Source organism: Lissotriton helveticus, chromosome 1_1, assembly GCF_964261635.1.
Source record: "Lissotriton helveticus chromosome 1_1, aLisHel1.1, whole genome shotgun sequence".
NCBI classification, from domain to species: Eukaryota; Metazoa; Chordata; class Amphibia; order Caudata; family Salamandridae; genus Lissotriton; species Lissotriton helveticus.
The window spans coordinates 1432575048-1432598523 of NC_136057.1; the positions used below are offsets into that span (position 1 = coordinate 1432575048).

At 43.0% G+C, this 23476-nt stretch overlaps 1 protein-coding gene across 2 annotated transcripts in view; it reads left to right on the plus strand.

Moving 5' to 3' along the window:
• The window catches only part of LOC144826880 (A.superbus venom factor 1-like), a 1649148-nt gene that overhangs the window by 628830 nt on the left and 996842 nt on the right, over positions 1 to 23476 (plus strand). For both annotated transcript variants that reach the window (XM_078685340.1, XM_078685347.1), the window contains 3 exons: positions 672 to 801; positions 964 to 1035; positions 4179 to 4373. In XM_078685340.1, coding sequence (XP_078541466.1) covers positions 672 to 801; positions 964 to 1035; positions 4179 to 4373 — 397 coding nt within the window. The remainder of the gene's footprint in view (positions 1 to 671; positions 802 to 963; positions 1036 to 4178; positions 4374 to 23476) is intronic.

Genomic DNA, 23476 nt, shown 5'->3' on the forward strand with positions numbered 1-23476 from the left:
AGCCTAAAAAAAGCACAGGATGCCCAATCAGAACGCTGCAAAAGGAAGGAGATAATTAGCCAGATATGTCTAGAGTAGGACACAAGGTCCTAATGCATGGTTGATCCAAAGAGAGAAAGTCCAACAGTCTAGAAACTTCAGCTTTAACTGCCAGCTAAGTGATTCGTCTGAATTTGGGAGTGTAGCAAAGTGTGCATTCACATAAACATTCTATAATCCATATAAATTTAGAAACGGGGACAGGGTGCCCGGTCAGCTAACCGTTCTACTATCCATCTTAAATTGTGGATGGAGGCAAGGTGCACGTTCAACTAAACATTCCCGTGACCTATATGAATTTAAGGAGGGAGACATGGTGCAGTTGGAAGGACTTAATGCTAGGAGGGGGTATCGTTTCTATTGACACAAGTAAAGAGAGGTCTTTGTGGAAAGGTGTGTCTGACTAGGAAGATTGATGTGTAATTCTAGCATTCACAGCCACAATGAAGATTCAGAAGACAGAGAGGACAGAATCAAAATATCCCCTTGTCCATCTAAAAGCTTTTTCACACATATTCCACTCTCTGTCAGAGACACAACAGTTTTACTTAGAGAAGTGCATTTCATTGTGTGTATTATTAAACAGAACACTTGTGTTTACTAATTAATACCTTTTACATTGTCATTTTCAGGTGTGGAACTCTGTGGAGAAGAATGACATTGGATGCACTCCTGGGGGTGGCGCCAACAATGTGGGGGTCTTTTATGATGCTGGATTGGCTCTCGAAACAAGTTTTAGGACCACTACTCCACAACGATCAGGTATCGTATTACTCTGAATCTACCTCATATACTCTACAAGAAGAGCACTACTACCAGCAATACCCCACCAAAATATCCAATGTATGGAAACTTCTTCAAAGCAGAAAATAATCTCATTTAGCGAACGCATACTCAATGGACTCATTCTTTCTCTTCCTGCAGAACCCACATGCCCTCAGCCAAGAAGCCGTCGGCGTCGCTCTGTTCAGCTGATAGATGCCAAAGCAGGCAAAGGTTGGTAGCAAATTTGAAACATTTATCAGGCTTAATTATCATTTAAATCAATCAGTAAATGTTTGCAAAGCCTTGGGTCCATGATATGTCAATGTTCAGAGCCTTCCTACTACTTGTAGGTGTAGACTATTCTGGTGACCGGCCATTCAACCTACCCTCAGCACCCTTATAATCTCCAGAACTTTCAACCATCCATACCCAAGCCACTCTAACCTGCTGGTTGCTATACTTCCACAGACTAATGTACCATGGGCATACCATATGCATTCAAACCCCGCACTAGCAGCTTATGTCTGGTCTAAAAACAATCCAATGACAGCCCATACCCATTACCCACCAGTGACAACCTGTATATAATGTAAGCTGCCAGTGAGCACATGTACACAGTGCAACATGCAGTATTATCTTGTACTCTGTCTAACCGTCTCATATCTGGCTGTGCCGGTCGCTGGCTAGTCAAATCTGCCATACTGGCTATAGATCTAACCTAGCAGTGGCTTGTACTGACTCCAGTTGCTTGTGACAGTCCATTGCCGGTCTACTTTGCCCGTGCTGCTGTAACCTGCAATTGCCATCCATTACTGGTTTAACTAGCTAATGATAACCACACCCAAACTGGTCCCCCATCTCCAGTCTTACCATGAAGTAAGCCAATCCCCTTTCTAACCTGCATTTTAACCCATACATATTGAAACATGCCAGAGATATAGCAAGCTCAGCCTCACTGGAAAGTAGGAATCCATACCCTGAGTAATCTGTCAGTGTGACTGATAAATGTGGTATTGGTGAGTGATCAAAACTACTCCAACAAGTGTTACTCCATGCCCGGTGTAACTGACTATTCACAGCCTATCCTGAGTCTAATATGCCAATGACAGCCCATTCTAACGTACAAGTGCTGGGATATACCCAGTCTAAGCTGCTATTGGCTGCCAATAGCCAGTCCATCCATGAGCAGCAGCCTTTACCCTGCCTGGCAGCGACAGACATATATAGGATAACCCACTGTGACAGCCTATGACCAGTCTTCACTGCCGGTGGTGGCTCATACTGAGGGTAACCTGCCATTGATGTAAAAAAATAAAACACTGTGATTGGGAGAATTATTGAATTAATTGCAACCACTAGCAACTACTGGGACCGAATTCCAGTCCATTATTCTTTGCACATTGTAGCATTCCTGACAAAGACAGCCATATGGCAATTTGCCTTGGTCCTTCTCCAACAGGATCGGTCTGGCCCAAACCACCAGGCCAGGTGCCTGCAGAGAGGAACACAAGAAAGACCACATCTGGGCCAGCCTTTTTGAGTCTCCTTTTTGAAGTCCAATGCATAATGAACACAATATGCACGTCTGGGCCTACCTGTCTACAAACCTTGTTTAACCTTGTAGTCTCAGCCCATGTCTAGTTTAATCTACAGTGGTAGTTCATAACCCACTTTAACCTGCAGTGCAAGTTCCAAAGGGTACAATACATAAGCTGATTAATTGGCAGCACTGATAATGGTCTATGAAGGAAAAAAATAGACCATGGCAAAGAACTTTTGATAAGAACTCCAAAAAGAGTAAACAGGCTAGCAACATGGAGGAAAAACGAATGAAAATAGCATCAATAATAACAACTCAGAAATGCAAGAGAGTTTAAATTAAAGCATCTCTCTTTCGATCCGAAACACCCCGAACATTTCATGAATGAAAGGTAGTCAGTGTAAATATGATTGCTGACTTGTGGCGGAGAGGACTGGGTCGTTCCTTGCCTTAACCTCTGCCCCTTGTTTTGACCGATTTTGTCTATATATTTTCTCTATCTCGAGTAATTTGTTTTACTGTTATATCTACAACACCCCTATATAGCTTAGTTCGGACATGCTCAAAGCAATGCAATAAATGAACACAATATGAATAGGGCCACACAAGGCTTACATTTCAGTGCCAGTCATGGAGGAAGGCTACTAAAGTATGCCTATTTTATAATGAAAGAAAATATTCCTTCTATAGTGCTACCACCTTCTCCTCCTGATACAGCATGTAGGAAACTGGATTTTGTATTGTAGTGTTCCCCCCACTATTTGCCTGGTACTGGATGCAACATTAACTGGAGTGCATTGGGTTCCTGCTAACCAGGTCCCCAGTGCCAGTGTTCATTCCCCAAAATAAGGTAACTGGGCAATTGATCAGCAGTTGGACGGGCCTTTAGCACCTCTGTAAATCCCTAGTATGTGCTACCCCTGGTACCTAGGGCATAGGTACTAAAGTTGGTCCATAAGAGCTGCAGCATATATTGTGCCACTCTAAAGGACCCAGCATCAAACCCATGCAGACTTTCACTGCACGCTGCATGACAAGGTACTCTAAAAAGTGAAAGCACGACATGGCACCTCAGATTTTACAGAGAAAAAGAAGTAGTGGACAGAGAAGTTTGCTGACCCGAGAGCAGAGGAGCAACTACTGACTTGGCACCAACCCTGCAGCTTGCTTGCTGCATCCGACCCTCTTGGAGAAGTCAACTCATCTCGAAAAGTTCTTACCCGATTCTGATGATCTTGGTATCTAAATTCATATAACAATATGTTATTTTTATAAATTGGTGTTGGATTTCTTTATTGTGTGTGTGTCTCACTTATTGCATGCATGTGTGCAATAAATGCTTCGCACTCCCCTCTGATAAGCCTATCTGCTCACCCACACTACCACAAAGAGAGCATTTGGGTTATCATTTGTCCTCTTTCATCCAACTGGGGTTTGCCTGGACTCTTTATGCTGTATACCTCATTTTGGTCCACTATATAAAGAGCCAGCTTCCTACACAGCGCAGTAGTCTCTTGCTATGATAAATTATAACATTTCGAAAGGATCAAATCTCATAATTGGAAATCAGTAGGTTTGGTAGGTCAAGTGTTTTTTCTCTGCCTCGATTTCTAGTTATCAGTTGTGGTATTTCAGTGTGATAGAATGTATACCGTGTAACGTTTGATCTGTTTGTCCCTGCACCTTAATCTTTTGTTTGCTCAACAAAGTATACCGTGTAAAGCGCTTTGATACCCTCACGGGTCATGTTCGCGCTCTATAAAACACAAAAATAAAAAAATATATAAATAAATAGAGGGAGCATGCTGTGAAAATCCTTGTTCTACCATTTCAGCTGCAAAGTACAAAGGCACTGAGAAAAAGTGCTGTGAAGATGGCATGAGAGAAAACATTATGGGCCACAGCTGTGCAAAGCGAGCCCAATACATCAAAGAGACCTCGGAGTGTGTGAATGCATTCATGGACTGCTGCGAGTTTATCAGTAAAATACGGATGGAGAGAAAACGTGACGAACTCATTTTGGCAAAAAGTAAGTGTCATTCGCTCGCGTCATTGCTATCACTGATTGTAAAAATACTTATTATAATAATAATAACAATAATAATAATAATAATAATAATAATAATAATAATGATAATGCTAATCCAAATTTACAGCACTTCAAAGCTTGTTGTACATGAAAATGGCAGGTAGTCTTGTAACACCATACGTTTAGTGGTTTCCATTGGCTCCCAATTTCGAAGGGATGGGAGGAACAGACACAGAATCTCACCCACAAACACAGAATCTCGCCTACTAGAAAAAACAGGATTACAACTCATGGTTGAAAGTCCTGTGGCTAACAATTTAAAGACTGGGCCCTAGCTATAAAGCAAATATATGTTATATAGATTTTCAAACACTTATCACGTTGCAGTTAAAAGTCATACTCCTTCCACCAGGATCTGAAAGATGAAAGCCTTACTTCATCTGTCAAGTACTTGATTCTAAGCACTTGACCCTATAACTACATGGAAATCAAGCATTTTCAATGCAATAGGTCTCGCATTTTTGAGAGCTAGAGCTATTTGCATAGTAAATGACAATGTCTTTTACCTGTGTATTTTGGTTTGGAAATTAGTGGATGTATGAACAGAGACACAGCGCAGCACTGTCTAGAGGACCAGCAATGGGGAACTACCACTGGGAACAGAGACACAGCTGCAGCACCATCTAGAGGACTTAGAATGGATGAGTTTTAGACAGGACCAGAGAAGCAGCTAACAGCACTGTCTAGAGGACTTAGAATGAAGAATTACCAACGGTACCAGAGAAGCATCTAGCAGCACTGTCTAGAGGACTAAGAATGAGGAATTACCACTGTGACCAGAGACACAGCTGCAGCACTCTTCAGAGGACTTAGAATGAGCAATTACTAACAGGACTAGAGTAGCAGCCAGCAGCATTCTATAGAGGACTTATAATGAGGAATTACCAGGGGGACCTGAGAAGCAGCTAGCAGTACTGTCTAGCGGACTAAGAATGAGGAATTATCACTGTGACCAGAGACAAATGCCCATACACTGGATACAGCATGCCTCGTAGAGCAGCACAAGCACGACCTAAAAACGGGGGGGGGTAAGGAAGGAGAAAGCAGTCAAAAACAAGGTAAATGCAAGAGAAATCACTCAGAAAAACAGGAGAAAAGGAAGGAACAAGCAGTAAAAAATGAGGCAAAAGCAGGAGAAAGGACTCAGAAAAACGGGAAAAGAAGGAGAAAGCAGTAAAAAACACGCAAAAGCTGGAGAAAGAACTCAGAAAAATGGGGAAGGGAAGGAGAAAGCAGTACAATTGTGATGCAAAAGCAGGAGGAAGCACTCAGAAAAACAGGGGAGAAGGAAGGAGAAAGCAATGAAAATGAGGCAAAAGCAGGAGAAAGCACTCAGAAACAGGGAGGAAGCAGAGCGGTGCAGCATCCTAGGAGAGCTGGGTCTGAGACCATCCAGTAGATTGCGCTCCCAGAAGCTAATCTTCTTCTGTTCCAGGCATCTCATCTCTGGAACAATCTTACCTCTTTCCTACTTTCCACCTCAGAATTGCTGCAGTTAATGAAATCATTAGAAACCTGGCTCTTCACGCATTAAGCTAACCATAGCACAGAATGAATGGATTCACACTAGTTATCAGTGCCATGGCACATTTCTAGGTAGGAGTTGCGCTCTACGAAAGAAAAAATACACATAAATTAAATACATTTCCAGCTAAAAGCAGCACTTTTCATTAAGTTGAAGTGAGAAACAATTGTTTACCACTGTCAGTCAGTCAAGTAAGTTTATTCGACAATTGTCATAAAAGCATAAAACAGATAAAACAATTAATTCATCTTTGTAGTTAAAAAGCATGAAATTCATAATAAAGAGAATAAGATTACAATTCATCTCTGCTATAAAAAAGGACTAAAATTTATTACCCAAATTATTATAATACACTATATACAACATGTTGTCACAAATACACATAGCGACAAATCACCCCTTCATCAATTTGCTCCTAATATTCCAGGAACATCCTAGGAACTTAGCAACTGCGATATACACAGGAGGGTCAGTACTTGTACTAATAATTCTAGTAGCTACCACTTCACTCCTAGTGCACAATAATTTAAACATTGGGCGCAACCCAGCTCTGCGCGGGGCAAAGTACGCAGGGCACCTAATAGCACATGACTGATTGTTTCCAAGGGGGCCGGACAACAGGGACATGTGGCGTTTCCACCATTTGACCACCTAGATGTGAATGCTCTAATAGGTAAACTACCAATTCTTATCTGAAAATAGAGCTTTCTATCTGGTGGCTTTGTTATGTCGTCCCAGAATGTCTCAAAGAAGATCTCATCCTTGAATTCCAAGAAGACCCCCGTGAGTGAGAGTGGAGCAGTAGTTCTAAAAGCTCTTGAGGCTACCATCTCCCAGTATAAAACTTTTAGTGCCTTCTTTGATGGAAACGTAGAGTTAAGTGGGTCCTCCCATAGCTCTAGCAATCCCAGCTCTGTGAGTATCCCACCAATGCCAGTTTATTCTGTGGAAGGTATCACTTTTAATTATATCCAAGAGTCCTGAAGCAAATATTTTTAATTCAGGTGTTGACCATAAGCGCCTCCAATACAATACAGGTCGCAAATTAGCAATGAGATCAATTGGTCTCATACCCAAATCATAAGAAACAGGACCCATAGGGGTGCTCTGGGGTAAGTTAACAAGACTACGTAGGAACCTATTTTCGGATCCTGCCATCTTATTTAGGTTCCCAAACCCCCAGATCTCTACACCATAAAGGGCGGCGCTCACTGCCTTCGCGTTATAAACGCAAAGGGCCGGGCCACTGGTTTTGTCAATGACATGGCATGCTCTTTGCTCAATGCTCCAGCCAATTGCCGATGCTTGAACGTTGCCAGATCTATCTGTTCATTCCAACGCAAGTCATGTTGAATGTTAACACCCAGATGGGGAACATCCTTTACAATGCAACTTTTACAACGCACTACCATTACGACGCAACTTTTACAACGCAAGTTATTACAACGCATTGCGCTGGGGGCGCTCTAGGATAGGGAATAGTTTAATTACTGTCCAAAACCTTCCCTACTGTCCACGGGGACTGGAGTTGGAATAGTAAATTAAACTAGTCACTATCCAGCACCCCCCAACGCAAGTTGTTGTAACGACTTGCGTTGTAAAACCTGCGTCGTAATGGCATGCATTGTAAAAGCATGCGTTGAAACGTCATACATCCCACCCAGATAGCTGAATGATTTGACTTGCTCCAGGGGTAATTCATTCATATATATATTGCCTTTGTATGATTTGTGTTGATTAAAAGACATGAATGTGGATTTTAAAACATTTACTTCCAGACCACGATTGGTGCAAAAGTCTTCAAAGACACCTAGGCCTAGATGTATCAAGATTCCATTTTGCGAATCTTAAATAGCGATTTTTAGCGAATTGCTTTTTAGAATTCGCAAAATGGAATGTATGTAAAAAATCGAATTTTTTTTGCGATTCCTTATTATTCCTTATTTGCGAATTCGCATTTTGCGAATTCGCAAATAAGGAATAATTTCCCATGCATTCCTATGGGCCAGGAGGCCCATAGGAATGATTGTGAAGTAATTCTCAAATTGCAAATTCACAATTTGCTAATCGCAATTTGAGAATTATTTCAAGGGTGCAGGGGTGTCTCAAAGACACCCTGCTGCACCCCTGAAATGTACATGTGTGTGCATATGGCGCACATACATGCCCTAAGGGCATTTGTGTGCGTCACATGCCCCCCTCAAAAATGATAATTTGTGCATTTTTAAAAGAATTCACAAATTAACATCAACTACAATTTGGTGTTAATTTGCGAATTCTTAAACAAAATTCACGATGTAAAAATGCTACATACATTGCATTTAAGGAATCGCGAAAATTGCGATTCCTTAATTTGCGAAATTTTGTTGCATGCCAAAACATGCAAAAAGACCGTTTGCGAGTCGCAAAAGGCTTCATACATCTAGCCCCTAGTGCTTTTTGCAATCCACTTGGGGTCTTGGAAATAATAAGACAATCGTCGGCAAACATTAAAATAGGTACTTTCACACCTGCTAGAGTTGGAGCAACAACATTTGCTTCAATCATTGCTTTGGCCACATCGTTAATATATAAAGAAAACAGGGTCGGGGCTAGCATGCAGCCTTGACGTACCCCTCTTTCTACTGGAAACTGGCTGGTGACACTTCCAGGTCGACCCCATCTAATCTGAGCAAAGTTATGTCCATGGAGTCTCATGATTAACGAAAGTAGGGCAGAAGGCATACCCATATCGTTCAAAACAAACCACAAGTTTGAGCGCGGAACAAGATCGAAAGCTGCCCTCAGATCAATGATGCAGCATATAAACTACCCCCACCTAATTGCACAGTATTCCAGTAAAGCATAGCAAAATGCACTACTTGGTCGACTGTACTATTACAAGCTCTAAATCCAGCTTGAAGGTGTGATAGTATGCTCAATTCGCGCTCCCAGTCCTGTACTTTGTTTAAAACCAGTCTGCCAAAGATCTTCTGCATGTTGTCAATCAGACTGATTGGGCGGTAATTACCAGGGAGTGACTTATCGCCCTTTTTAAAAACTGGTATAATTTCCGCACCATTCCACGATTTGGGTATAGGTGCTCCTTTTGCTATTATATTTGCCAACAAGAGTATGTACCTCTCCAAGGATTCCCTATCATACAAAAAGATATCTGCTGGAACGCCATCCATGCCTGGCGCTCTACCTGCTATTACAGAATCTAGGGCACATTCTACATCACCAATGTTAAACGCATCTTCCAAACATGGGGTATATATAACCTCTACTCTGGGCTCTCTACTTGGTTCCAACCCCTTAGCATATTGGGGCTTGAAATAAGCCACCCATTCTTCTTGAGCTACCCAGTTTTGCGGCTCTTCAGGCGGGCCCTCGCATCCCCATCTAAGTATGTTCCAGAAACGTTTGGAATTCCTTGCGGCACTAGCTTCTTTAAGCTCTTGCCACCTTTTCTCGTCCCAGGCACGCTTAGAATTTTTTATTACAGTTTTGTAGGCTACCCTTGCAAGGCGTACATTACTGCTGGATCCATATTTTATAGCCTGCCCCAAATCAGAACGTGCTTTTCTACATTCCTTAGTGTACCAGCGTGGGGAATTTTTAACTTGGGCCTTCTTTAACTTACACGGTCTAACAAACAATTCTTTTAGTTAGGAAAACAGCATTGCATGTGTCTTAGTACCATGATCTATGCCTAATTCCATGTTTTCAGTACTGGCATAGGAGCTCAGCTCCCCAGTTGCTTGCTCTAGCTTACTTGAAATATAATCAATATTTTCCTGACATTCAATCAATTTGACCCATTTTACGTGGCACGTGTCATTTGTGAGAACTATGCTGGGGGAATTCTTCATTCGGTCCCCTGTCAGCCATGGGCGCATTCCAGTAGGTCAGAACCATACATAGAGGATTATGGTCGCTCTCAAAGCGATCAACAACCATCATGTCCTCTAAGTGGGTCCACAAATCAAGATTCACTAAAATATACTCAATCCTAATTTTTCTTGAACCACTTTTAAAAGTAATAGCACCCACCTTATCCTTCAATGTCCTGCCATTGGCCGCTCTTAACCCTTTGTTTAGACAAATAGAGTTAATCTGGATCGCCAGTTCAGTCCACCTCCTTACTGGCTCCAGCTCTATTTTAGGGACACCCCACTGCTTATCTTGTTCCTCGATAAAGTTCCAGTCGCCACTTATCAGCAGCTCAAAAGTCGTATTAAAATCTCCTGCTACAATTGTGTGTGATTGCGCAGAGTATCTATCTATAAGAACTTCTAGGGCGGCGAATGTCCCAGACTTCCTCCCCCCTGTACTCCTTGCATACACATTGTAGATATCTACAGATTTGGCTTTTTTGAACTTAAGTGAAACAATCTGTATGTCTCTATGATTTGTAGGGAGCACTTTTACTTTAGCATCTAAATCCTGCCTGATCCAGATTGTTAAACCTCCCGATGGTCGACCTCTTTTACTTTTTTCCACGGGTACACTAAAATTTAGAAACCCTGGGAAGTACTGTGGTTCAAGTAACCAAGTCTCTTGGAATATGCATATGTTATATAGATTGACAAATGAGGCCCATTCCGGGCTTTGAATCTTGGCGTTCAACCCTGCAATATTTCAAGACATTATTGAACCAGAATTTTCAAGTCCCTCAGGGAGATTAGCATTTGCATTTGAATTTGGGTTCTTTGAAGGACAAGCTGGTGTGGATTCAGCGTGGCCCTCAAAAACCCACAGAGTTACCTTTGGACAAAAAAAACATAAGTTAGGGTCTAAGTGCACACTTGGGGGTTCAGCTACGGTGTAGGCTGGGAGACCCAGTGGTCATCCTCTATTGCCAGTCAATCATTGGACTCCAGACCCGAGCCACCCTGCCCCTTCCTGGTATGCGCCTCCCCATTTCAGCCAACCACTGTTGAGGGGGAGAAGATCTCATTTGTATGAGGGAATGATCAGGGGAACAAATTCTGAACTCTAGTAGTATCAAACTTTGTGCCATATTTGCCTGCTTAAAGGTCAGTTCGATACAATCGTTTTCCCCCCCTTGATATGTATGCCTTCGAGCGCTAATAATGTCGTCCCTAAGCACAGATCGACATCCCCTGGTATGTCTGATCCAGTGAATAGCTTTATTCGTTAGGGAATCACTTGTTTCCATATCCTTGCCAGGGACCAGTTTTGGAACATTAACCATGAAGACTTTCAACATATCATCCCGATTGGCACAAAGCTGTTGATCATCTCTATCTACCAATACATTATTACTATCAGGCTGTCTCAGCAAACTAGAGTTGGTACTCGATCTCAGTTTGGAAATGCCAGATATTTCCCTAGCTTTTACATTTGAATGCTTGGCAGTTTTCATAAGCGAAGCTTGCGGAAGCTCCTTCCTTGCTTCAGCCACTTCGCTATACAAGGCACCAGCCTGTCTTGGCAAACTATCACTGCTCCGATTGGAGACAGTACGTTGAGCTTTCCCCCCTAGCTGGTCTTGGGGTTTGTCAATCAATTGTTTTTTGGCCAGACGACAAGAAGGGCATGGGCCACAGCCTGATGTAACATTATTTACTGTGGTGGTGAGAACTTCGATCTTAACTTGCATGCCCTGGATTAGCTTACATAATTGATTGACCACACTAATCAAAGCAGTGCTATCACCACTAATGGGAAAGGAAAGTGTAGCAGAATCAGAAGAACCCCCCTGTGCCAGGTCGCTAGCTCCTCGTGAGACATCTTGAGTACTTAACTGGTTTATAGGGCCTTCAATCACAGAATTAGTACTTTCAATATTTACTAATGCTGAAAACCTATTTTTACAAAGTATAATAGGCTCAACCACAGGGGGACAAATAGCTCCTGGCTCTATATCAATGCTAGCATTCTCATTGTGTCTAAGAGCATCATTCCCTTCATCATGACCTCGACTACTTTGCTTTTTTCCTAAAAACATATTGGGAACCACTATTGAGCCCTGTTTACTGGTCCTCCTTGTCTCTTCTACAACTTCCCCTGCATTCTCAGCTAGCTTCCAATTAGGGGGATGTTCAGACATAAGTAGAGACCCACAGTCCTCGATTAGTTCTTCAATACGGGTCATAACACAGTTTTCCCCTGCATGATTTGCTATTTTCTTTGTCCTCCTTGGCTTTTTCCTTTTTAGGAGCACGTTTGGGCTCTCCGCCCCCCCTCCATACTTTTCCTTTTCCCCATTGTTCGAGTTCAAGAGTTAACAATACCTTTGTTATTCAACAGGAGAAGTTAGGAGGGTGGCCCAGCCCAGCCTCCTTAAGCCTCCGACGGTTACAGACGGCCCGCCCTTTGCCTGGGCTTAGCCCGACGCCCGCCCGTGTGCCTCCCGCGCAGCGGGAGGAATCGAGCATTTTGATGTTTCCGGTCGATGGAGGGAGGGGCAAGCTCACTGCAGGTCACCCCGGTGTCTGCTGGGGCTAGTGGTTGCTGCCGCGGGTCCTACCGCGGGTCCTCTTTGCAGGCAAGTTCTAGCAAACGCGGGAGATGCGAGAAGTATTTAAAGCCCCCTGTTGATGGAGGGCGGGGCAAGCTCACTGCAGGTCACCCCGGTGTCTGCTGGGGCTTGTGGTTTCTGCCGCGGGTCCTACCGCGGGTCCTCTTTGCAGGCAAGTTCTAGCGAAGCATCTCCCACGGAGCAGGAGACGCGAGAAGTATTTAAAGCCCCCGGTCGATGGAGGGCGGGACAAGCTCACTGCAGGTCACCCCGTGTCTGCTGGGGCTTGTGGTTGCTGCCGCGGGTCCTCTTTGCAGGCAAGTTCTAGCGAAGCGTCTACCGGGGAGCGGGAGACGCGAGAAGTATTTAAAGCCCCCGGTCGATGGGGGGCAGGGCAAGCTCACTGCAGGTCACCCTGGTGTCGGCTGGGGCTTGTGGTTGCTGCCGCGGGTCCTACCGTGGGTCCTCTTTGCAGGCAAGTTCTAGCAAAGCGTCTCCACTGTCTAGGAAGGTAAAATACAGCTTCTGCAGCTTTCAATTGTTTAAGACATCTGTCACCCCAAATCTGAGGCAGAGAACATATCTTTAATTAGGATTTCCAGTGCTCATTATATTTACTTCAGTATTAGCATGGCGGATTAATTCCGTTTGTAAGGCAAGTTTACTAAGAATATTTTTAAGCCTGTATTTACCAGTTTTTACATGCGATACGGAGCAATCTGGGACTTCGAAGGCAACTTGGGGGATATTGTTTTTAGGGTTTAAACAGTCTCTGTAGGGCACTTTGTATTGCCAATGGCTGCTATTATATATTTGTTGCCATTGCTGCTATTTCACATTTCCTTACCGCGTTGGATCGTCCGTGGTGATTCCTTGACTCCCGACTCTCCGGTCCACCGCCATGTTCTTCCGGTTTGCGTGGAGAGAGCAGTAGAAGGCTTCCACGCCTCTTTCACTCCTGGGCAGGGAGCCATCTTGGGGGTTGGCGCACTAGTCGTTTCCCTTCATCCAGCCATAAATGCTGGAGAGGGACGTGGTGCGCAGCAGACGCGCGCAGCGGGCGTGCTGCTGGTGCCAAAGCCAAGCCCATCTGCGCCAGTCCGCTCCTGGGTAGTGCTAGACCCAAGGAGCCCTGTTCCAAGAACCATCTACACGAGAAGGGAACTCCTTTCTCTACAAAACACTGTTACCAAGAGTGTCTGCTCTCCTCACGATTAGTGCTCCAGCTCTATTGAATATAGGTACCATTTGTGTTGTGTCTCCCATAGCGCCGGTGTTTGGACCGGGTTTGTTCCCCCGAGAGCCCCTATCATAATAACAACTGATAGGCAAACAGCTGTAATGGCACACCACTGTTTACTTCTTAGCACCCGGTCTCTTATTAAGCATAAACATGAATTTGCAGATCTAATGGCCTAGTATGATCCTGACATTATTTTCCTCATGGAGACCTGGGCTGACAGTATGTCTGACCCAGACATCAAGGCTGCTGTCCCTTGTGGGTTCAACATTGAAAGATTAGATAGGTCAGATACAAGAGGGGGTGGGGGGCTTGCGATTATCTCTCGCAATTCGCTTGTGGGCAGTTTCACACCGGTGCATTATCTAGATTGTCAGACACTTAGGTTCAGTATAAGTCTGAACAATTCCTATACATTTCAAGGATTGCTAGTCGACCAACTCCCTGGCCAAAGAGGGCCTTTGTTGACCAAATTCAATCCTTTATGGAATCCAGCATAACGTACGCACATTTTACGCTGGTAGGGGACTTCAACTTTCATTTAGAGGTGTCCTTGAATGCAGGTACAGGCTATCTAGTGGACACTCTTAATAGTTTCAATTTACTCCAACAAATTGAAGTACCTACTCACATAGCCTACCATACATTGGATGGTATCTTTACAAATAATGCCGAATCAGGCATAGACAAGATCCTTCCACTTCCATGGTCAGACCACATGGTCATTTTCTTTTCAATCACGACCCAGTCTAATGGAGCTGAATCAAATAGCACAGCTAGAGTTATTAAGTTCTGGCCATGGAAGGATACAAATGTGGATGCTCTACAGGAGGCTCTCTCCAACTCTGTTTCTGTTTCTATCAAGTACATTGATGATGCAGCAACTAGCTATACGCGCTAGCTGAACACAGCATGCATCAAAGTAGTGCCTATAAAAACACTGAAGAGCCATAGGAAAAATCCATCTGCTCCTTGGTTTTCTCCGTCTCTAAAAGCAGCACAGCTGAGGTGCAGGCGGGAAGAGCGCTTCTGGAGGGTAAAATCTTCCCCCGGCAAAAAAGTCACACACAAAAAACCCTTGTGGAGTATAAAGAGCTCATTAAAGCCAAAAAGACAAAAAGTTTCGCAGGGAAAATCAGACTAGCAGCAAATTCCTCCAGGGAACTTTTTTAAATGGTTAAAGTTTTGTCGAATTGGAGCAACAGCAACTCCTTTGTTGTGGACGAATCTTTCTGAAACAAGCTGGCAGATTGTTTCCAATGTAAGGTCAACTCCATCTTTCAGGTATTCTCTCATCAGTTTCCTACCACTGACCTTATCTCTTGTTTGGAAGAGGCCTCAAATTCGGCTACATTCATGGGTCGCGAGGTATCTCTCACCTTTGAGAAGTTTTCTCTTTTCACGCGGGGTAAAACAATCAGCCTCATGAGTTCCATCAAGTCTGGGCCCATTTCACTCTTTTCAACGTGTATGTCACCCCCTCTGGTGAAGCTGAATCTGAGCTTCAGCCTGACCGAACTATCTTACGCAGATGACACACAGATAGTGGTATCCGTCTCATCTCAGTTTGAAAATGATGCCAACAATTTCTGCAATTGAATGGCTGCAGTGGCAAGCTGGATGAAGGAGAACTGTCTTAAATTGAATTCGGATAAAACTGAAGTATTGCTCTTTGGGAATGAGACTTCCTTGTGGAATGCATCCTGGTGGCCCCAGGAGCTGGGTGACCTGCCCAAGCCGGTGCAGAAGGCTAAAAATTTAGGAGTAATTTTTGACACCAAACTATACTTTGCTGCTCAGATCAATGAAGTGACGTCTTATTATTACGCGTCCTCAAAAAAATTCTCCTTTTCATTCCAACGGACATTCATATGACCGTAATGCTGGCCCTCATAGACTTTAAACTAGACTACTACCTTTATCCTGGCACCTCGAAATACCTGGTAAAAGTGCCTACTGAATGCGATAGCTAGAACCCTTCTGAAAATCCCTAAGTTTAAACCAGTATCTTATCTGTTACACAGCCTTCATTGACTACCTGTGGAGAAGAGAATCTCATTTAAAACTCTGTGCTTAATGCACAAGGCTCTTCACGGTACTGGCCCACTTTATTTCCAGGAGTGATTTACCGGGTATGCACCGAGTAGAACACTCAGATCTATTTTGGGGCATATGGTCCATGTAAGACAGTGGCTCTATATATACTGGACCAGAATAAGGTACAGTTTGTATAGAGTCCACAAACTCCAGAGGTATAACAGAGGTTAAAGCCAGGTGTGACCTTACTCTCTAAAGTGGTAGCTTGGTCGAGGCAGTTCCAGAGGACAGTGTAAAGCATTTGTTGTACACACTCAGTCAGCAAAAGGTTTCACAGACTTAAAGACTGAACTCCAGGCCAATTGTTTTTATATCAAAAGATATAGTTGTTTTATTTCTAGAACCAGCAGGTATCAAAATATACTGTTCTCAATATGAGAGGTCTCAGATGAGTACTTTGCAGAAAGGCAATAAACTTTGTAAAGACAATAGGTACAGGGGTTGCAGTAGGCAACACAATTCTACACACAATTTAGCATTGAGCTTAATGGATTTCCTTATATAAACACAGTTGATTACTTTGTAGATTACTTTGGTAATTTCAGGACTGGCTCCTAGGTTCAGTCCTGGGGTCTAAGCTGAAAACAGTATAGCAAAAACGTTTTAGGTATTGTAGTGATTTTTCAGGAGTAAAAAGCAATTTTAAAAGTTCACACTTAGATACTTTTCAACAGGAATCTGGCAATGTTATCCAATGGGAGAAAATTCAGGTTGCAGGTAAAGTATGATCTTGTTACTTTTGTAATCCAGTACTGGTCTCCTGGGGCCAGCACTGGGGTCTCAACTCAAAGCAGGTAAGTAATTACTTTTCAGTATTTCGTATGACTTTTAAAGAATATTTCTAGTTTTCAAAAGTAGACACGTAGAAGAAATTTCATAGAAAAGCAGACAATGGATTCCTATGGAGAAAATACAAGTTACTAGTACACCTGGTAAGGATTACTTTTGCGGTTCAGTACTGGGCTGCAAGGTACAGTACTGGCTTCTCCCCTTATCACAGGTGAGTACTTCAGAATTCGGAATCGGGTGATTTTATATGAATATTATTAGTTTCCGAAACTTCACACTTAGAAGATATTTCGAGTCAAACCAGTCAATGTTATCCAATGGCAGGTGAGTTATCGGTTTCCAGGTGAGTACTTGGCTGGTGAAGTTAGGGTTCTGGGCATAGACTCAGGGGTCCCCCAGGGTCAGATAAGTACAGTTGGCTCACCCCCAGCGGCACAGGGGCAACCGGGTGCAGAGGTACTTAGGCCCAATGTTATCCAATGAGGGAAAGGGGGCCTCCGGTTGGTGGCTGCTGGGTAGCAGGCCACGCGGCTGTGGGAGCTGGGCTCCTGGTCATTTGCTCAGGGCAAATGGGGATGTAGGATAGGGTATAGGTTGTACTGCCAGGGGCACTTCGGGTGGCTGGGGGCAGGGATCTTTTGAGCCGTCGGGCGCTCAATGTTATTCAATGAGGCACTTAAAAAGGGAACAAAGGCTGCAGGCTCGGGGACGAAGGATCTTCTGGAGCGACCAATACTTCGAGGGGTACGTTGGGGGTCTTGGAGGATAGGTAGGCACGCAGGAGTTGGGCACAGGGGGACGTGGGACGCCGGTTGCAGGGGTGTCTTTTGAGGTCAGGAAATCTTATCCCCTGCTGGTTGCGCTCGGAGGGGTCCTCTGTCCTGAGGCTGCAGGCGTCGTCGGCGTCGTCGAGGAGGGTGTTTGCGCACTGTGCTTCGGGTCCCAGTTGCCGGGAGACGTCCTTGTGGTCCTTTGTCACTTGGGCACGGACCGGGCTCAGTGGGTGCAGAGTGGGTTGGTCCGGAGCTTTCTGGCTGGCACCAGGGGTTTTGTTGCAGCAGAGCCTCTGCTGATGGGAGTCCCAGGCTTTAAGAGGGTCAAGGCAGACAGGTCCTCTGGGTGTCCCGAGGTTGCTGTCCGCAGTAGTCGCCGGGATTAGGCAGGAGCAGGTTCGAGGATCGACAGGCCGGTAGGGCTGGGGCCAAGTCAGTTGTTGTCGTCCTGTGGTTAGCAGCTGCACGGCGGGTCTGCTTCCTCTTGATCTTCTTTCTTCTTTTCTTATCGGGATCTGAGGAAGGAAGGTTCAGGGAGCCCCTAAATACTGAAATTAGGGGTGTTACAGGTAGGGCAAGGACTGGGACCAATAGGTCCCTGTCCTGGGGTGGGTACACCCCTAGCCTGCTCCTCTCCAGTGGGGGGGCAGGAGCCTAGCTGTGATCGGGCAGGGCTCTCCATCTTCAAGTTCGCCGGAGCCTGGGTTTGAGCTTCACCTCATCCCCCCCTCCTGAGGGGTTGGGTTGGCATAGGCTGGCACCCCCCCCTTCCTGACGTAGTTTTTCCAGCCAGTCTTCCCACAAGAGTGGGGGTCAGAACGGGTGGGGGCCAGTTGCTGGGGGCAGCAAATATTCTGGAGAAGCTCACAGAGGCGGAATGCCTTTGAAGCTTCCCCCTGCCCATCTTGGGGGAGAAGACCTAGCACCTCGCCCAGGATGTGCATTGTTGCAGGCCCAGGAGAGCAGGGGCTCTCCACCCAGGGGTCCAGCACCATCTCTGCTGTGTGGCAGCCTCTGCAGCAACTCAGCCCAGACGTGGATTGTAGGTTAGGTTTTCAGGGGACATCTCTAAGATGCCCTCTGGTGCACTTTACATTAAATCCCACACTGGCATCAGTGCGGGTTTAATGTGCTGAGAAGTTTGGTACCAAACTTGTCAGTCTTCAGTGTAGCCATTATGGTGTTGTGGAGTATGTAGTGACAACCTCCCAGCACCACATACTCTTAATGGCAAAACTGCACTTACATTGCCCAGGAATGGCCCTGGGTACTATAGGGAAACAGGGCTCATGCACCTGTGCCCACTCCTCTGGCATAGGGCACCCAGCTAGACGGGGGACTGAAGTATGCCAGGGCAGTGGGTTTTGTGGGCATGGCACACAGATGTGTGCCATGTCGACTCTCTGTTTAGTTCTGTTACTTAGACACTCAGCCTGCAAAGGCAGTGTGTGGGTATCAGAGTACAGGGCCCCTGAGGGTGGCACAATAAGTGCTGCAGCCCTCAGTGGTCTTCTCTGGGATATATGACAAAATATAGAAACACAAAATATCGAAATACAAAAATATCGGAACAATAATATCGATGTAAACAATATCGATATCCTATCTACAACGAGGTAAGTACAAAATATCGAGAAAAAATATATCAATGTCAAAAAACAGGTTACAAAAAATATTGTTTTTTTATTGAAAAATATGTAAAATGAATTTAAAAATACTTAAAAATATAATAAAGATAGTTAAAATTATTTTATATTATTTAAAATTAATAAGTAATATACATAATTTAATAAAAAATAATTAAACATATACATATTATATATATATATATATATATATATATATATATATACTTACTTGATAATTAGTATTAATATTTATTGTAATAACTTATAAATAATTAAAAATATTATAAATTACAAATTCATCTACACACATAAAATAAAATTTTAATAAAATTAATTTACTTTTAATATTTTAAAAATTAATTATATAATGCATTAACTAAATCAATACAAAAAATATTAAGTAACAGAGGGAATAAAATACTATTCCAACTCCAAAAAAATGACAGTAAGGAAAATGTTGGATAGCGTAGGGGTAAAAATTACTATTCCCACTCCAAAGAGTTCAACAGTAGGGAAAGTGTTGGATAGCTTAAGGGTAAAAATTACTATTCCCACTCCAAAGAGTGCAACAGTAGGGAAAGTGTTGGATAGCGTGGGGGTAAAAATTATTATTCAAACTCCAGAGAGTGCAACAGTAGGGGAAGTGGTGGATAGCGTAGGGGTAAAAATTACTAATCCACACTCCAGAGAGAGCAACATTAGGGAAAGTGTTGGATAGTGCAGGTGTAAAAATTACTATTCCCACTCCAGAGAGTGCAACAGTAGCGAAAGTGTTGGATAGCATTGGGGGTAACAATTACTATTCCCACTCCAGAGAGTGCAACAGTAAGGGAAATGTTGGATAAAGTAAGGGTAAAAATTACTATTCCCACTCCAGAGAGTGCAACAGTAAGGAAAGTGTTGGATAGCGTAGGGGTAACAATTACTTTTCCCACTCCAGAGAGTGCAACTGTAGGGAAAGTGTTGGATAGCGTAGGGGTAAAAATTACTATTCCCACTCCAGAGAGTGCAACAGTAGAGAAAGTGCTGGATAGCGTAGGGGTAAAAATTACTATTCCCACTCCAGAGAGTGCAACAGTAGGGAAAGTGTTGGATAGCGTAGGGGTAAAAATTACTATTCCCACTCCAGAGAGTGCAACAGTAGGGAAAGTGTTGGATAGCGTAGGGGTAAAAATTACTATTCCCACTCCAAAGAGTGCAAAAGTAGGGAAAGTGTTGGACAGCGTAGAAGTTAAAAATAACATACTTAAAAAAAAGAATTAATATTTTAAATTATTTAAAAAAAGATATTTATTGAATTAATCTAAACTATTTACAAAAACCAATAAATAATTATTTAAAAAATAATTGCCAATTGATAATTAATAAATAATATCCAATAAATTAATTATCAATACCCAACTATAGGTTTAATAACTACTTAATTACATATCAAATACTTTACACACTATTCCCCTATGAACGCACAACAAACGCCAATAATAAAACAATACACTTAATATAAGTATCAATTAATCAATTAAATAAAATTAATTACCAAATATTAAAAATTAATTACCAATTATTAATTGATTAACAATAATATAATTAGCAATAACAATTAACGAAAATTAATGATTACTTAATTACATTTAAATTACTTCCAACCCTATTCCCCTATAAACCCATAACCCGCTACAAACATAATTATCAATTAATCAATTAATTAAAATAAATTACCAATTAATAAAAATTAATTACCAATTAATAAAAATGTATTTATAATTCCTAAAAATGTCATAATTAATGTAGTATAATTAAATTACTTCCCACCCTATTCCCCTATAAACCCATAACCCGCTACAAACATAATTATCAATTAATCAATTAAATAAAATAAAATACCAATTAATAAAAATTAATTACCAATTAATAAAAATTAATTTATAATTCCTAAAAAATGTATAATTAATTTATTATAATTAAATTACTTCCCACCCTGTTCCCCTATAAACCCATAACCCACTACGAACAGAATTATCAATTAATCAATTAATTAAAATAAATGACCAATTAATAAAAATTAATTACCAATTAATTAAAAAGATTTTATAATTGCTAAACCCACAACCCGCTACGGTACTAAAATACAAAATGCACTTAAATTACGTTAAAAAAAAGAATACATATTAAATACATAATAATATACATAAAAATCATATAAAAATCGATATTAGTAGCATCGATATTACTAATATCAATATTAGTAACATCGATATTACTTACATCGATATTAACAAAATCGATATTATTTACCTCCAAAATTCGGTCCCTTCGATATTAAAAAATTCGATATTACTTACCTTCGATATTATGTCCCTTCGATATAAAAAAAATCGATATTATGGTATATCGATATTAAAACATTGATATTTTGTCTGCATACCTTTCTCTGATCACCATGCCCTGGGTGCCTAGGGTACTATCTACTAGGGGCTGATAGGTGGCCAGGGATGCCAATTGGGTTTTAGTTTCAAAACAGTTTAAGGGAAGGAACGCAGGCCCTGGGTACCTGGTAGGCAGGAACTCAGGGCACACTCAGTCAAAGCACATCAGCAGTTCAGAAAAAAGTGGGGGCATTCTAAGGCAAGATGGTACTTTCTCACAGTCATGATTCCCAGAATTGAACGAGTAAACTGGTGTGGTAGAACACTGACCTTCCGGGGGGTGAAAGTTATGGAACTTCCTTCCTCTTGCCCTCCAGTCCCAATACAGCCTGCAGCTATTCAGAAAGCAGCTAAAGACCTGGCTATTTCCACCTGCAAACAACAAAGTCACTCAGACCTAACTTGGTGTGATGCTCCTTCCTCAGCCCTTGATTCACCTAGCGCTAAGACACCGTCGGGTATTGCGCACTCTATAAAACGACTTCATTCATTTATTCATGCACCAAATGGCCCATCTCTTAAAGAGCACTTTCCCTATTTGTTCCAAATTAGAAGGGCCATCATCTCGGCATTTCAAGTCATATTCGATTATATTTCCTATATCAGTTTGGAAAGGAAACAAGCATAACTGAATACAATGTTATGCTAGAGAAATGTCAAATTTCCCTTTTATCATTTATGCAAGGTATTACAGCATCACTTTATTTTGCAACCTTATAGAGTAATATGTTCATACAGCACACACAGGCAGACCTAGACATAACACAAACCAAAGGACCTCAGAACAACAGCCCAACAAATCAAACACTTACAACACTAAGGGGGTTATTAGGATGGCGGGCGGGCTTTGCACGCCCGCCACCCTATCGGCTCTCGGGACCGCCCGTCTAAAGGGCGGGGGTCCCGACATTGGTATTAGGATGCGCCCGCCACAGTGGCGGGCGCATTCCTCAATTTAACATTGTGGCGGGCGGTGCTCACTGCACCGCCCGCCACAATGTTAAAAACAATGCACGCATTTAAATGATCGAAGCGGCAGGCACCGCACGTTCATGTAAATGCAGGGGGGTACCACAGGTACCCCCGTGTGCCACCCCCCTTTGGCCTTCACTCTGGGGGTCCACAGGGGGCCCCCAGAGTGAACACTGCATGCCTTTCCGTGGCGGCATTGCCACCACGGAAAGGCATTGAAAAATGCATATAGTAATATGGCGGGCGGTGTCTAACAGACACCGCCACCATATTACTCATTTTCCACCCCGGCCGCAAGGTGACCGGGGCGGAAAACAGGCAGGCGGTGTTTTTCACTGCCGCCATCCCCCTCGTCAGCCTAATATGATGGGGGGGATTTGGGCTTGCGATGTCGGGCGGATTGCCTCCGCCAGGCCGTCGGTGGCCACCGCCAGCCTGGCGGAGGCAATCCGCCCGACATCGTAATGGACCCCTAAGACTCAGAACAAATGCAGAATATCAACACAAGACACAGAAACGGAAGACACTGACTAGATACACGAACAAGTGGCGCTTTTAAACACATCAGAAGCAGAACAAGATCACATCCACAGAATGCACATAATCATGCAGGAAATTCGCATTCCTCCCACAGGATATGGCAGAGGATAGCACAGAACAGGTTAAATTTTCCCTTATCTCTCCCAGATATTTTGGTTCCCGGAAAGAGAAACCGAAGTGCAAAGGATGCTGGGATACAGAAGAGGTTATGTAGCAGCCCGCGACCGGCACATGTTTGATGATAACAGTGGTTGAAAGCGCAGTTCGTAATGATTCTGCTAATATTTGTGATGAAGGGGTGTTTAACACAGTGACGATGTAAATGGATATTGGAAGAAGAAAGAGTTTGAACATAATAGTTTCATTGAAAACATAAAGGATACATCTAATAGATATTTTTCCCCAAATGCGCACAAGCATAATTTCTGGTAAAGTAGGTACATTATGTATCAATTGCAGAGGTCAAAGTGTATTAAAAAAATAAAACTGCAATGCCCATATGGGAGGAGGGAGGACGGGCCATTACATGCTGTACAGTGTGATTGCCAACCAAAATGTTCCGCAATGCCCATATGGGAGGAGGG